Below are 16,558 nucleotides of genomic sequence, written 5' to 3' on the forward strand. Positions count from 1 at the left end.
ATAGATGCCCAACCATAACTTTAATAAAGAAAACTTTCAAGAAAGATTTTCTCCATCTATAAAAGGCTGCTGCATATCTGCTCCTCTTCTTTAAAGACTACAAAATAATTATTTGAAATATCAAAATTCATTCATACGTTCAAACTAAAAAGAAAACCAGTATTATTTCAAGTTACTTTTAACGTTTATGCAAAACATGCACACTTAACTAGTCAAGTTTAAGTCAATAGGAAAAAATATTTATTAGCTATGCAAATTCAATAAAAATCAGTGTACTGGGCAAATAATTCAACTGATCCATACACATGCTGAAATTACTATGGATATGTAATATCCACCTTCAGAATCAAAACCCAAAGATTTCTGTACTTCCATCCATTACCTGTGGGATTACTAATATAAATTGCAAGCAGGTACAAAACAGCAAACCAAATAATAATGAAACACCTTTCTTCTGACAACTGCATATATAAGCTATCTTTAGGATATAACCTCCTTAACCCATTCCTGATACTGTGATATTTTATGTCACCTCTGGCCAGTTTCCTGTACCGAGCTATCCAAAATTCACTTCAGACTATGGAAAAAATCATTCAACCAAGTCCAGAAAAAAGAAAGCTGCAGTGTCATGGGTTAGCAAAGCATAGTCTCGGAAGTGATGTTCTTGCAAAGGGGTGCTTACAGCTTCCTCTGTGACCTGACAGAACCTATCAGCTGGCCAGTTTGAATAGGAACAATTCTTTAAGCCACTTAAAATTGTGACCACCTCTGTGATCCACACTTAAGAATATACAAACCACCCCCACAGCTCTGTCTCGTTTCCAGTGCTGGCACAGGTGGCTGCGGGCCCCGTGTGCGGGCCAGCGGGCCCGGCCCAGGCCCTGCTCAGGCTAGGCCGGGCCAGCCCGGCTCCCCCTCTCCAGTGCAGCCAAGATTCAGCTGAAGCTGCCCTGCTGTCCAGCAGAGATCATGTGAGCAACAGCGATAAGCAACATTCCAGCTGCAAGGCCTGGGTGAGATTAACCCTTTTAGTGCTGTGAAGAGCTGAAAACCTGAGGGAGAAGAAAGAGGAGATGCTTAAAGCTGATATTCTGTTGTAAAGCTATGATATATCAGAGTACCTGCTGTAATTTCATGAAGACAGCGGGGGTGGAGCGTTCAACTTGTACTTGTGAGCAAAAGCACCTGCACTGAGATAGGCAGATGCTGAAACAGCTGTAATTTCATGAGAAGTTTGAACAGGGAGAGATGGAAGCGATGAGGACTTTTGCTCCAAATGGAAAAGGAGAAAACCTCTGTTCCTAGAGATGTTCCCAGAGATAGTCCTAGAGATGAAGATGAGGAGGACCCTTTGCCCCCAGGGAAGGAGAAGGGCCTCTGTTCTTAGAGATGAAGTGCTCCCAGAGATGGGTGAAGAGAACTTTTGCTTCTGAACGGCTCAACCTTAAAATTGTACCCCAGTAATTCAAGAGTGGACCCCTCGAAAGCAGTTGTGGGAAAAGCTGCAAGTCGTCGGAAGGGACTCACATGATGCGAGCAGAGAACCAACCTTGGCGGCTGGCTCGTTGTGATAATGTTTTCATAGCATGGGCAAGAGAGACTCCTCTTCCTAAATGGACTGAACAAAGGTTATTATGGAAGTAGTAAACAGACTGAACATCTCAAGGGTTGTCTTTTTACATTGTCAGTGGGAGAAGGGAGAAAGGTGGGGGGCAGGAGAAGTGTTCTGAAGGTGTGGTATGAATTTTTTTTTCTTCTTTTAGGTCTGTTAATAAACTTCTTTATATTCTTTCAAGTTTCGTGCCTGCTTTGCGTTTCTCCTAATTCTTATCTCACTGAAGGTAAACAGTAATGAGTATTTTGGACCAAACCACTACATGCAGTTTGTAAGAGTTTATTTCATCCAAAATCACCTTTATCTGTCTTATCCCAACATTAATCACTTAAGTCCCATTGTAAAGTGATTTTTGGTCACCTTCTTTCTCTGAGAAATTCAAACTAGAAGGAACGGGTTTTATTCTATCAGTCACAAAGGAAGCAAAACAAGCCAAAACAACCATTTTAGGGAATACAGCCATGAGTATTGGTGTCAGTGTGATAAACAGGAAAATTGATCACGTATGTCATATGTGTGATATGGAATTTTGCGAAGCTCTGCAAAGGAGATGCAGGCACACAGTCTGCCATTCTACTTACCACAAAGGAAGAGATTTCTGCAGTTTTGGCAGAAAAACTTGGGAGTAGGGTAGAGGGAGAAAAAAGGTCCCATACAAGAAATGCATCCACCTTCTTCTCTGAACTCAGGATTATCACTGTAATGGCACTTACTCAGTTAGCTGTATTTTACTGTCCGTGGATCCATACAAAAACTTACCAAAAATTCTTTGCTTGAAATTGATGGCTCTCTATGCATGCAATAATGGTTTGCTGTCCATCAATTGTTTTACCATACACCTTAATTAGGAAAAAAAAAAAAAGAAAGAAGCAAAAAAAAGAAGAGTCAAAGTTTCAGTAGATCTTGCTCAAACTGCTTAGATATCTGGTTCTACTGTTGTTATATAAACTGTAAAATTTCATTTTAGAACCATTATGGTTATACATAATATTCCTGTACATGAAACATTGAAGTATTTATTACAATGCAGAAAAATCTAAGACTAAAAAACTTGAAGGTCAATCATCTTAACTAAATTTTATATATTGTGAACTCATTTTTCTGCCACTACAGGAATTTTAAGCCTATAGCAGTGACTACTGAGACAATATATATATTACCAGCTGGGTTTCAAACACCAGTTATTCTACCAACTATATGACGATTTAAACCTGTACAGAATAGCAAAAAGGTGACTCAAAGGGTGGGTTTAGTCCTCTGTTCTGCTTTATGCCCCCAAATCAAATACTACTAAAAATTATCTCAGCAAACATCCAATCTGGTTTCCTTTACAGGAACTGGAACTCATCTGCCTGCCTGGGAATCCAATTCAACCTGTTAACTTGGCAACTGATTTACTTTTTTTCCCCTAGTTAATTTTTCTGTCACATCAACATAAAGCACAGAACAGCTATCAATAGATCAGTTTGCTGAGATTTAAATAGTCACAGGGCTCATAACAGCAAGCAAATGCTATTTTAGTCCAGACTAAGAGGTTTTATTTTAAGAAGCTATCAGAACCACCAATTCTGGTGGTAAGAATATGATACTTGGATATATAGGAGATATGATGGAGCAAAACCAGTTTGCTTTACTAAGACAGTTTTGTCAGTAAAACAAGCCAAGGCAGACATTTCTGTCTTACGGAATTTTTCTCCCCTTCTAAGCAACCAACCAGATAGCCAGGATCAGCAGGATCAACCTGCAGTAGTCCACAAAAGGTCTAAATGCTTTAAGAAATTTAAATAAAAATGTTTAAATACAGAAGTAAATCTTCACTATGACCTGCAGTAACCACCCACTAATAATCCAATAGCTGAAACATTAAATTTCTGAAGCTTTCCCTCATTTCTCATGAATACCTGACAGGAATAAATTCTTTACAGTCAAAACTGCTTATCTTTCTGGTTTACAAATAGCTCCCTTTTAAAATTTGTATCTATGTATAGTGGTACAGTGGTTATGTAATTTAGCACTTACTGTGCAGACACCATTTGGATAGTGTTCCTTCACATATGCTTTCATTGCTGTTTCAACTGAATTTCTCCAGGACTCTATGGCATTTTCAACTTCATGGGGTCTAGGATCAGTAGCCTCCTTTCTTAAGTGATCAAATTTAAAAGAAATCTTGTTCTTGGGATCCAGAAATTTCCCATTTCCCAAATCACCATGCTCTGTTATCAAAACCTGTATTGTAAAATTTAAGTTTAAAATTTATATTTCATTTTAATATATATTTATATTATATACAATTTATTTAATCATAAAATTAGTTAATAACATTTGCTATTCAATAAAAACAAAAAAAATGCCATGCCAAATCTAATTATATCCTGCATTTAATGGGAGCTTAATCACATACAAAGGCTTACATTTTAAACAAATATGCATATAGCAAGAGAGAAGAAGGTGAATATGACACACTGCCTCAGAAAAAAAAAAATCTTGAATCTTACCCTCTTACTGCAGCAAACAATGCAAGATAGAAATTCCTGTCTTCTACTACTGAAGGTGGAGCAAATTGTTTTTACAGCTACAAAACACTGAATTCAGCCAACATCGCAGACTAAAATTTCAAGCTCTTTAGGTACCCCTAAGTGATTAACTTATGGGACTGGTACTGGTACTACTGAAGGGGCACAATCTCTGTGTTTTGGTAAGGAAGACGCATTTCTTTTAATTTTCTTGCCAACAACTATTCCAATACCAGAACATCTTTAACAGTTTAAGGAAGACTGCAAGTATTTAATTATTATATTCATACCTGTTCGTCGTAACCGTCAATTTTTACAGGAGTAAACTGGTCCAAGTTGTACTGTGCAAATGCACTACAAGAGAAAAAAACCAACAAAAGCCTGCATCAGGCACAATCTTTTTACTTAGTAGCAGTTAAGAAATTGAAATAATAGCTAATAATCTGGGCAATGATGCATTAAAAAATTTTATCCATGCTTTACCCTAGCATGCCAAAAAACTTGGAATCACTTTGGTTCACTCGGTGCTTGTATTACAGGTTCCAACCAATCCTATACAAAAATTTACATTCAGAAGTACCCTGATCTAGACAAACACATAAGCTTTACAGTAACCCATAGAAACTGGAAGAACAGATAAAGTTTAAATTCCACAGGGATCCAACCTACTAAGCCAGACATCTCCACTCTTACAGATGAAACTAATTTTGGCATGAAAGTACAGTAGGCATAATGTTCTGATATAGAAGTAGGGCCTAAGGAAGCAGTATCTTACAGATGTTCAAGTAACATCTACCGTGAAACAGAAAATGAAGTTGCTCTAATCATTAGACAATACAGATCTCTCCTCTGCCAAGAATTTAACCTTGATTAAAGATGCCCAACACACACAATAGGGTTTTACTTGCCAAGCACCCATCTTTTCAATGAACCGCTTACTGATTATGCAAGTCCTACTGAAAAAACATTTGTTTTTATGCAACTGAGTATGTGACATCTGGTACTTACTGGGCTGCTCCTTCCCTGAGAAGATTGTCATTATTAAGCAGCAACCGAACATCTGAAAGGAGGTATTTACAACATATAAGTACAGTTTGCCCAGAAACTTGTTTCAGTCACATAACAAATGTCAACAGACTGTACAAAACAAAAAACCCAAACCACTCCATACCCACAGAGATTACTAGGTAGGAAATTTATTGCTTCATATTTTATAATTTTGACTGAACAAAATGAAAATAATAGTATAGAAATGGATCTCTTCCAAGACAATCTGGCGAACAGATATAAGCTGTATTCTACAGGCTGTAGGAATCTGTCAATCTAGTTTTTAGAGAAGCTCTGAATGAGAACAGCACAGAATTCTACCAAGTTTCCTTTAAAATGTATATTACCAACTCCCTCACACTGTATTATTGTTATTGTATTCTGGTAACACTGATACTTATTATTTTTTAAGCCTTACCCTTTTTAGTCTCATTCCTTAATGACACTTACTAGGCAGAGGATTTTACATCACAACAGCATTTCTTCTACCATGATACAAGAAACATATGAATATAGAAAAAAGTCAATAGTCTCCTCAGAATTACTTCATATTTACTGTGCAGCAAATTTCTTCTTTATGTATTTGACTTTACTAGGCACTGTTTTAATAACAATTTAATTCACTGCTCATTAACTAACCAATCATTAGTCTCGCTATACCATATTAAACCTCTTCTAAATATTCCTAAGTTATCATTAAAGTGGAAAAAAAAAATCTGGAATATATTTAAGGTTATTTTTTTCTTTAAAAAACAAACAAGCAAACCTTCCTGGAATAAACCAAACTCCCCCACCCACACCAAAACACAATAGCCCAAAGGAAAAAACACCCCACATACTCAAAAAACCCCACACAAAACCAACCAAACAGACCCACAATTTACAGACTTGGAATCCAAAGCTTTCTCTCTCTTTTTAAGAAGGCAGCCTGAATCTCACTGAACACTGGTCAGGCGTTTGTGAGCAAATGTTCGTTACGTGATTTCAATCTATTACTGTACTCTGTTATTGAGCAGGTAGTTGCAACTATGAATTAGCATAACAATAATGTTTATAAGCAGTACTACTCTAAGAAATATTAATAATCTTCAGAAAGCTGAGTTAATAACCTGCTCACTTCAAAAATGAAGTACTAATTAATTTTAAATATTAATCAGCTGGCCACAGTTTAAGAACAAGGTACTCGTAAAAGCATTGCATTCTTTAATAACCTTAAGCTCTCTCTAGTCTGACACTGACTACAGGTTTAGTATACTAAATTTACTTCTTTACTTAAATAGCTTCAGAACCATTTGTAAGCCACAACTATAAAGCATGCCTTTTTATATGATATGTATGCCCAAATATCTTGATGACAGACGAACAACAATTTTTTAAAAAAATTAACATCTTAGGTAAAGTTCAGACAACAGTAGTTGAAAGAAGCTTATTTTAAGTTTCCTTTCAGTTTACCAATGCACTCAGTAAAATGGAATGTGCCCAGAATTTAAAGGTTAGAAATGTTTGGAGAAGATTAATATTCTTTCCACAACTGGCACTAGGCAGTAGTCTTTTGTGTATTCAAGGTTAAGTATTTGTAATGATATTCCTTCTTAAAAAAAAAGGACCATTTTAATTTTAGCCAGCTTAATTTTTGTTGAAAAATGTAATTGTCTGTCAAAGATAAAAAACAAGAGTACGTGTCTTCTAAACAGAAACCCTTGTAACTGTTAATTCATGACTCATTGAAAACAGTGACAAAGCTCATTCTCACATCACAAAGAAAAGTAGTACTTTCCTTGCTTTGTATTTAAACTTCAAGCTGTCTTGTGACTGCAAAGCTTATCATGCCAAGATACAAAACCATCCCTTACGGCAAGGGAGCTGCTATAATATAAGCTACATGAAATTCAGGAGAATAATCAGCAATGCAATTTTGGATATAGATGCCTTAAATGAAAGGACAGAGCAGACAGATACTCACCATTGAACACCTCATTGAATTCCCCAGGAGGAGCATGAATTATGAATTTTGCTGCTATACGCACCTTAAATACAAAAACAATCGTGGTTGTATATACTTGCATTCATTCCTATTCAAAGCAGTCATGCATTATGTAGTTTTAATAGCCAGACATGAAATTGTACAACTCCCACTGTTTCACTTATTTGTTCACATTATTTTAATTACTTGCTCTTTATTAAAAACACAGAATATAAAGTTCCACCTCTTCAAACAGAATAGAGTGTATATGTGATGGAAGCAGATGGAGAAATTGAGTCACTCATGTTTTCTATTACCGGCTAACACGAAAAGATGTATATAACAAGTAAGATCAATAATATGTTCACAATCTATTTCAACTTTCAGTCCATGGATGCCTGGGAATCAATACATAATCCAAGAGCCAAAATCCATGATGAAGATATATTTGATCTTCTAAGTTTCTCTTCTAATTTTACTACACATCATATGGTTCTGTACCTTCCAAAAGGTTCAGTTAGACATAATTGACAGATTAAAAACACCGCATAGACACTAAAGCATGTAATTTCACCACATCTACCTAAGATCTCTTAGTATCACAGTAGCAGCAGATAGAGCTTAAAAAGACCTTGAGATCTTAATTAGTAATTAATGGCCTTCAGCCACAACTTCTTGCAAAGAAAACACAGCATAAGCCAGTATTTCGCCCAGAAGTATGCAAACCTGCCCTGACTTCCTCTCTCTTTCTGCTTGCACGAGCCCTGGTACAACAGCACAGTGAGCAAAATCAGGAAAGTCATTGCTCTTTTTTTTTCAGACCAGGTCCCTGAGCCAGTTCACTGCACAGCTACAGACACACGTGCCTAACTAACTAAATATCGGTTCCCTAACTTAATCTTGCAGAAGTTCCTATCACCTATCCTATCCAAGTTCAGCAGACACTTACAGCTCTCTTGCATCCTCGATATGATGTTGCTATTCAAATACAGGATACTACCTGAACTGGAGTTCCCCTTTCCAACACCTTCCATCATGTTTCTACGGAATAAAGGGCTGGGAGATTCAGTGTCTGGAACCACTGTTTGAAATTAAGGTTTGTTTCAGAAGCACACATTCCATTAACAAATATCTAAAAATAACCAAAGAATGCTTTACATTTACACATTTCTTTGTATTGGACACTACAAAAGAACTGTCTGAGCATGCTACAGCTTTTGAACTGACAAGAAAACAGCTTTTACAACTGAGGGTAGCAATACAGCCAGTGTTTGGGCCCCTGGTTCTTGACAGGGCCCAAATTTCAGACCAGGGTCTCCAGGAGAGGTGGTTCAAGTTAAACGGTCCTGGGAGAGCTCTTAGCTGCCTCATTAACAGTGTTCAACCCTCATGACATCCCATGTGACCAGCCCAGGCAGCTTTCAGATCACTAACAGCACACAGCCATTCAGACCTGGATAACGGAAACGGAAAAGTTGTCAGTTTCCAACTTTCTAACCTAAATGTTGCATTCTGGATTGCAGACAGCCTTTGTCTGCTACCTCAAATACCTACCATCAGATCTCATCTTTCCGTGTAAACATGAATTTGCATTATACTGACATAAATGCCACAGAGTTCACTCTTCTCAAAAGAGGCACAGAGAAGCAAGAGCACCTTCTTCTATGGCTACTTATTAAAGCAACCTGGATTGTCCCCTTTGAATTAAAAGAATGTAAACTCATCTGCATTATCAACATTATCCAAACCACCAACCTGCACACTCCTCTACCTCTCCTGCTGAAGTCAAGGCACTGTACTCAGCTCAGTGCTCAAGCTAAAGTAATATAAACAATGTGAAATAAAGCTAACCTACGGTATTATTAATGTGCTCATGAAGAAAAGGGGCAAGACAGGCTCCAAGGTTCTATCACCAGCACATTTTATCAAATGACCAATTGTGCTGATTTTGGTTGGGGCAGAACTAATTTTCTTAACAGCGGCTGGTAGGAGACTATGTTTTGGATTTGTGCTGAACATAGTGTTGATAATAACTGTTTTTGTTGTTGCTGAGCAGGGCTTACACAGAGACAAGGCCTTTTCTACTTTTCATACTGACACACTGGCAAGGAAGTTGGGGGTGCATGGGAGGTTGGGAGGAGACACAGCTGGGACAGGTGATCCCAACTGACCAAGGGATATTCCAGACCATATCAAATCATGAGTGGGGGGAAGAAGGAGGAAGCAGGGCGGGGAGATTTTGGAGTGATGGCATTTGATCTCCCAAGTCACCACTACATGTGAAAGGGCTCTGCTCTCCTGGAGATGGCTGAACATGGGAAGCAGTAAATTAATTCTCTGTTCAGCTTTGCATGCATGCACACCTTTTACTTTCCCTATTAAACTGTCTTTATCTCAACCAATGAGTTTTCCCACTTTTACCCTTCTCCCCAACCCCACTAGTGGGGCAGTGACTGAGTGTCTGCATGGGGCTTGGTGGCTGCCTGGGGTTAAACCATGACACCAATTAATAGGGTCAGGGATCAGACCTGAAGAGCAAGTATTTAGTTGCGTGATTTCAGAATGACTATCACCAGGCTGACTCCAGCTCAAAATGAAGTAACACCTTTTCTTGGTTCCTTGACTTCAGGTGAACCGGACTGCTTAACCCTGCCAAGGCCAGGATAGCTCTGGACAAGCAGAGAAACAAGACTTGGAGACATTTGGAGTTGTGATATAACAGGTCCATCTGTTTTGGGCTGGCAGCAGCTGTAAAAGCAAAATTAAGCAAAACATGGGTACCCAAACTGCACTCTGAATGACCACATGCTTTAAACTGGTACATCTGTAAGGTGAGGCAGTAGGTCTATACTAAAACTGAACTACCTCATTTTCAGCTGTTTTGGTAATGTAAATCTGGTTTTGCTTGTTTTTTTCCACTATCAGTAAAAGCTATTCTTATCAGTCAGATTAGCCACACTATAAGTAATATCCATTCAAAAGCATTCAGTAGTAATAGATGTCCTCAGGACAGACCAACCTCGACATTACTTTTTACAAACATTTTACTAGTAAATTCAATTTCTCACTGATAGTTTTTTAGTGTGAAAATTCATCATAGATGACACTTTCTATAGAACAGATAAACACAATCCTGCAAATTTGCAATGAATATCTCATCAAGTATAAAGTATATTCGTGCTTACAAAAGCAAAAAACCTAACATGTTTTCAGAAGATGAGAGCATGTCAGCTAAGACACTCTGTATTTTGCTAACCTGCCTTTGTGAAGCCAATTTAAAAGGAATCCACTTTCCTTCAGCAGTTAAACTGAATTAACTTCTCTGTGATGAGTATCTGATAAAGCCGTTATTTCCCCAATTCATACATACAGGAAGCCCATATAAAAGAATTAAATTCAGTAGTCTTAACACATTAGAACTGAAAAGCACTTACAGATTTATTGCCACAGAATTTTTCCAGAAATAAATGCTCTAAAGGAGGCTTCTGTTTTTCAAACCCAGACTGATACTGAAGGATAAATGAATGCACTTCCATGAGCCTCTATGAGATGAAGATCTCCCCCTTTTGGCAGCAGAAAGCCTCTGGCTCAGCTATCACTTGGGGAAGCACAATTAAAACAAAAGGATAGTCCATATAAAATATTATGTTTATGAGCAACTACAAAAAAAATAAATTAAAAATGCACATAGCTTGTAATACAAAATGACAGGCAAAAAGCTAAACTGCACTTTAGTCAAACTGAGATAGAAAGTTATATCTGCTGAAAACAGTTTTAAGAAGACAAATCAAACAGGTGCATTACAGTTGCAACCAATGCTGATTATTCAATGCATTGAGACTTTAAAAAATTGATTTGAGCAAGCCAAAACAGAAACATCATAATATCTAAAGAATCTAGACAACAAAACCTTTTTCCATTCAAGAGAGCAGTACCTTTACACACAGTACAAGAAAATTATACATGTATCAGCAAGTAACAAAAAACTGTTACAGTTGTCTTCCTTTAGAAAACTCAAAGACCTAAAATACCTGAAGTTTCTCCACTTATTTCTGTAGTTACTCCCAAAACACTACCTAAAGTTTAAAACAGTGTTTTATTGATGTAGATTTGATTTACAGAGTTTTCAGCTTCAAGTCTTCAGAGTGGCAAGAAACTATAAACTTTAGACTTCACTAATCCAGAACATCTGATGACCAGTGGTTTACAAAAAACCAGCTTTTACCACAAGCCTATGTAAGTAACCATTCATTTACTATATTAAATTTCTTGACCCACAAAAACCCCATTTAAATATGTTTTTATGAACCACGTCTTTGTGCAGGTTTGAGCATTAATTTGGACAAATCCTACAGAAGCTGAGAGCAAGTTAAAAAAAAAATAAAAAAAGAATTCTGAAACACTGAGAAGGGAAGCATTCCCCACTGTAGCCACTTTCTTTATCCAGTTTTCACTTTTACACCACTCTCAGTCTTGCTTAAATGGAAGTCTGGTCTCAGCAGGTAAGAGCTAGCAAGATTTACTTTCACACTTCAAGTGAAGTGAAATGCTACCCAACACATCAGTTAAAAGTTTAACAAACCTACAAGTTTTTTGATTTTATAAAGTAAAGGTAAAAAATCCAGTAAGTAAGGTAAAAATCCAGACAGAGAAGCCTAGCAAAAGAGAAAAGGACAGGTTTGTTGTATGTGATGAACAAGGTTATTAGGCATTATGCCCAATTCTTCATTCTGCTAGAGATTAAAACAATTGGTCTATCAACAAATGCCTACACTCAGTCACAACAATATTTGCAGTTTTCAGAATACAAGCAAAGAGCAATGTAGTAACGTACAGAATGGTGACAGTTATGCTAAATCTATCTTTTTTCCATACTTCTGCCTTTATTTCACAATTTAATTTTTCTCAATGCATGATACCCATCAGGTACATAGAGAAATCCTACTTCTCTATCTTTTCCAGCCTAAGACATTCTGAAGTTTATTTTATTTTTAAGAAGTTATACATAGCGACTTCAAATACCCCCAGATCACTCTTCCTGTTCCTGGCACATGAGAAGTGACACTGGTTGGAGAAGCCTGACCTTGTGTGCTGTATGTGCCTATATATGGTCAGGAATACGTGCTCCCACTGCAGAGCTCCGCAGTGCCACTGTCAGCTCTGCAAAGGCAGCTCGCTCCTCCTCCTCTGCTAAGGTGCACCTAACAATTAACAGAGCCACTACTACTCTCCCTCTTTAATTTTTCTTTTCCCCCTTTTAACTGAACTGAAACACAGTAGCTAGGCACCCTGACAGCTCACTCCTTCAATCAACGTCCATGCTGCACAGAAAACCATGCTGATAAGCAAGATGCTGTGAAGCCACATACTCACCCTTACTCTTTTCTACACATCACTTATTTCAAATTCAGCTGTGAACTCTTTGCAGCAAGGAGACCCAGCCTTCCTCTACACTCATAACAGGTTAAAGTTCACTGCTTCACAGCAATAAAAATGAAATAGTGAAATAGATACTAAAAGCCCTTTTAACCTAACAAATTGCGTTAAAACTGGGGGGCTGGGGGGAGGGGGAAGAGGGAGTGCGTTCAAAAGATTCCCACAATAATTTCCACTGAAAGACAACTTTGTTGCTAATCACAGGGGAATAAAAAGAGCTTCCCGAAGTCACTTTTATCAGTGTTACAGCAGGCTCAAAGCATTGTATATCATGCATTTACATTCTGGATTCCTGAGGGTACCCTTGAAATCTTATAACACACAATAAATCTCCTACTCACAGAAACCTGTGCTTGGCAAACAAAGATGATGAGATATCACATCCAGAAGAGAGCTCCAGGAAAAGTAGAGTCTAGAGAGCTCTGTTCTCAGAGTCATGCCCTCTGATGTAGCTCTTTGCTACCTGTCTGCAGGCAACTATACAAATGGCTTTGTCTTGACCCCCTTAACTCTGTTTACAGGTAGCTACAGGGTTTTCTCACAATAAGTTAATAGTTACATAAATATTATCACAGACTGATTTAAATGAGGGAAGTTTCAATTCTTTCAAGATCTGTAATTCACACTTAAAAGGGATACTGCTTGTACTCACTGGAGTGACATTGGACATAAGACTTACCTAGTTTTGTTTAGTTCTGAGTTTGATTAAAACTTGTGGCCTGAGTTCACCTTGAGCTGTGCTATTATTTTTCAATATGCAGCTTTATTGCTCCTTACAAAGCAAAACTGCTCCAACATCCACTACTCAAATTTTGCATTGACATGCATAACATATCAAGGAGCACAGTCTAAGGTTCAAATATTTGCAAGATACAATGCCTGATGCTCTGTCCAAACATCAACATAGTTTTTGAGTTTTTAAACCCTTCAGTGTTTAAAGGAAATGTAACTGGCTTCTCCTTTGGATAGCTAGACATTTGGTAGGACTGGCTCCAATTGCTCATTAAATCTTTAGGTTAGATACTTCCCAGGATGTTACACCAGTGTTTTTACAAACTCATTTGAATCATCAGGGCTAATCTATTTCTGTGAGTATTCAAACAAGCAAATTGATCTAGCTAAAGAATAGCTTTAGAAGGTGGCAAGAAGATAGCAATCAATTTACCTTAAAAAGAGCTTTAAATAATTACATTGCTTCTTGCTGCTGACAGTTTAGTGAGGCAAAAAAGCCTTCAAACAGCTGGACAAGCATGGAGAACAAACATGTGAGAAAGGGATTACCCCATGTCAGCAGCAAACTGCCTTCACAGCATCTCATGAAACCTCACTATACCCACAGGTATAACTTCTAACAGTGAAGCAGCATCCCCAAACATGCGTCATCTCACACGAACATGGAACAGAGGCAGTGACTCTAGCAGAGAGGGAATGAATATAAAAGTAGTGTTGCAGCTGCTTTCCTACTAAGCTCAACTGAAAATGCACTGTAGTATCCAATCCACTTCTGCTTCTAGAAGAGCTAAGGAAGAAAACCCTGTAAAAATGTGGTTCTGTGGCACAGGAAAGGAGGGGCACATTCCATACCTATGGCTCTGACTGAACAGACATTTCCTTAATAGTAATGCCTAAAGCTGCATTACATCTGGAGAACATGTGTTTTCCTCAATTATTTTTAATACACAAATATTTAAGAGTATGTAACAGTACTAGCACTTAATAGTGGTGCAAAATCTTCCACGTGTGGTAATTTAGCTGCATTCTTTCTACCTGACAACCTGACTTGAATAACGAGATTTATTTTCACAAAAATAACTACTTTGAAAGGTGGTGGATGCTTCACTGTAGGGCCTTTCAGCAGAGTATCTAAATATCATAAAAGTCTCCATCTTAAAGTCATTTTACACACCACATCATATTAAGAAGGATTAAAGAAACCCAAACTCAAAACAGGACTCCTGAAAGTCATTGTATCAGGCACAGATAGCAAAAAGGAATATGAAAGCAATGGATGCTACCTGGGTAATACACAAGACTAACCTTAAAAAAAATTAGGGAAGATAAATCTCCCCCATGTAATTTTGCAGTTACTTTCATTACTCCTGACTATACACAACTGGATACCTTTTATTATAGATATTTATATACAGCTATTTATGTATATACTGTATAAAGAATATATTTATATACAACTATTTATAGTTACATATAAAATATATACAATAGCAGCCAAGCAACTGCATACTTAGCTTATGGATCAGATAGACAACAGATAAGCAGCATAAAAAATTTATTTCCTTGCAAAAGTCATTCACCAAAACCTGAAAAAGTAGTAAAAGTTTACATTTAATGAAAAAAAAACCCCATTAACTTTTATTTGGTAAGTAAATGGTATAAGAAACAGCTAACTAAGACTTCACAAAGAAAGAAACCAACAGTGTCATCTCCCACATAAAAGCCCATGACATCCTGTTACAGGGACATCAACACACATGATGCTCAGTTGCAGCAATGAGGCCTCCATTTCTCAGCAGTCTTTAAACAGTGGTATCCACCATAAGCTAAAAAGCACTTGGTTCACATTTGCAAAGTATTCTTCTATTACAAAGCCCAAGTTTTTAAAGTGATTCTTCCTCCTACCCCAAGATCGTTTGTTATAATGAGATACTTCAAGGACATCAAGTCCCCATTCAATAGCAGTGGGGAGAGAAAAGGAACATACCAGAGCTTGCTCCATGAAAAATGATGGAATAAGGTACCACCTTAACTGTTACGTCTCCCCCTCCCAATTCCAGTGTCTTACAATTCTCTCTCAAAGTTACCAATTCAAAGTTTTAATGCCTTCTGCCAAGTTAAGAAAGCATTTGAAGTATTTTACATTTCAGAAGCTTTTTTACTCATGGATTAAAAATGTAATTGCCATATGCTCAAAAACCTGCTTTCATTTCTCAAAGAGCACTTCAAACTCCTTTACATCCCACTTTCAGAACCTGCAAGTGAATAGTATACAGGGTTGCCTGTCAAAAATACACGGGTTTGCTAAATAATGCAGCTAAAACCCTCTTCCTATTCTTTTTTTTTACTGCCAAAATTGAAACCAACCAAAAATAGAATTTCACAGCAGAAGTGTAGGTTGAAGACTGTATTGGTAGGCAATAGAACCATATCTATTATATCACAAATTAATGTCTCCAGTTTCATCACTGTATTTGCCAATAACTTGTTCTATTACTCTATTTTTGCTTCAATTTGTTTCCCATATCTACTTAAACTATGAGGTTTCCTAGGTAGCAAGCTTCTGCAAGAAGTTTTGACAGTACAAAGGCAGCAAGAAGGGGGCTTTTGATGGTCCTGAGGTGCCTGCATTATAAATAGTCCCTAACACGGCAGAAGTCATAATCCCCAAAGGGTACCTGATTTCTTCAAACTAGTACTAAGGAAATAATAAATCACTGATCTTTTATTTATAATAACCGCTTTCATTTGTATTCACCTTCAAGCATCAAGTTAATTACTTTTAACTTGTCAGAAAGGCAAACAATTTGCTTTGCACAGTAACTTACTATGGAGGTACACAGTGAAAGACAAGCAGCATTGAACACAAGTTGCGACAATTATGTATTAGGAGAAGTTTCTGACTATGGGCTTAGACAAACATTGCAACACCTCACCCAGAGAGCCAGTACAGTCTCTGTCCTTGGAGATTCCCAAAACTCAAAGTGCAAGTCCCTAAGCAACCTTATCTAAGCTGGCCCATTTTGACTAAGCAGCATAGGTTACCTTCAGAAATTTCTTCCAGCCAGTATGACAGCAGAAATAAAGCAAGTTATTATTTGCAGTTACACATACAGTATATGATCGCTTCTTCAGACAGTGTTTAACACTTTCCCAAAAAAGTGATTCAAGTATCTATTCTGTCCTTCAATCTCAGTGGTATTTATGCATTTTTAATACTAATAATTAAAAAAAATACCTAACTCAAGACAA

The 16,558-nt window shown here is 37.4% G+C and overlaps 1 protein-coding gene across 2 annotated transcripts in view; it reads right to left on the bottom strand.

The window, feature by feature from the left end:
• The window catches only part of CAPZA2 (capping actin protein of muscle Z-line subunit alpha 2), a 33,657-nt gene that overhangs the window by 12,553 nt on the left and 4,546 nt on the right, over window positions 1–16,558 (bottom strand). Inside the window, exons 1-6 of one of the 2 annotated variants that reach the window (XM_010413518.3) lie at window positions 10,573–10,719; window positions 7,139–7,202; window positions 5,137–5,188; window positions 4,419–4,482; window positions 3,635–3,841; window positions 2,375–2,454 (exon numbers count right to left, since the gene is read on the bottom strand). In XM_010413518.3, coding sequence (XP_010411820.1) covers window positions 2,375–2,454; window positions 3,635–3,841; window positions 4,419–4,482; window positions 5,137–5,188; window positions 7,139–7,202; window positions 10,573–10,674 — 569 coding nt within the window. In that variant the 5' untranslated portion in view covers window positions 10,675–10,719. Of the gene's footprint in view, window positions 1–2,374; window positions 2,455–3,634; window positions 3,842–4,418; window positions 4,483–5,136; window positions 5,189–7,138; window positions 7,203–10,572; window positions 10,720–16,558 lie in introns of those variants that run through there. The other variant, XM_039570823.1, reaches the window with a different exon arrangement.

The sequence above is a fragment of the Corvus cornix genome, chromosome 1A (assembly GCF_000738735.6).
Source record: "Corvus cornix cornix isolate S_Up_H32 chromosome 1A, ASM73873v5, whole genome shotgun sequence".
NCBI lineage: Eukaryota > Metazoa > Chordata > Aves > Passeriformes > Corvidae > Corvus > Corvus cornix.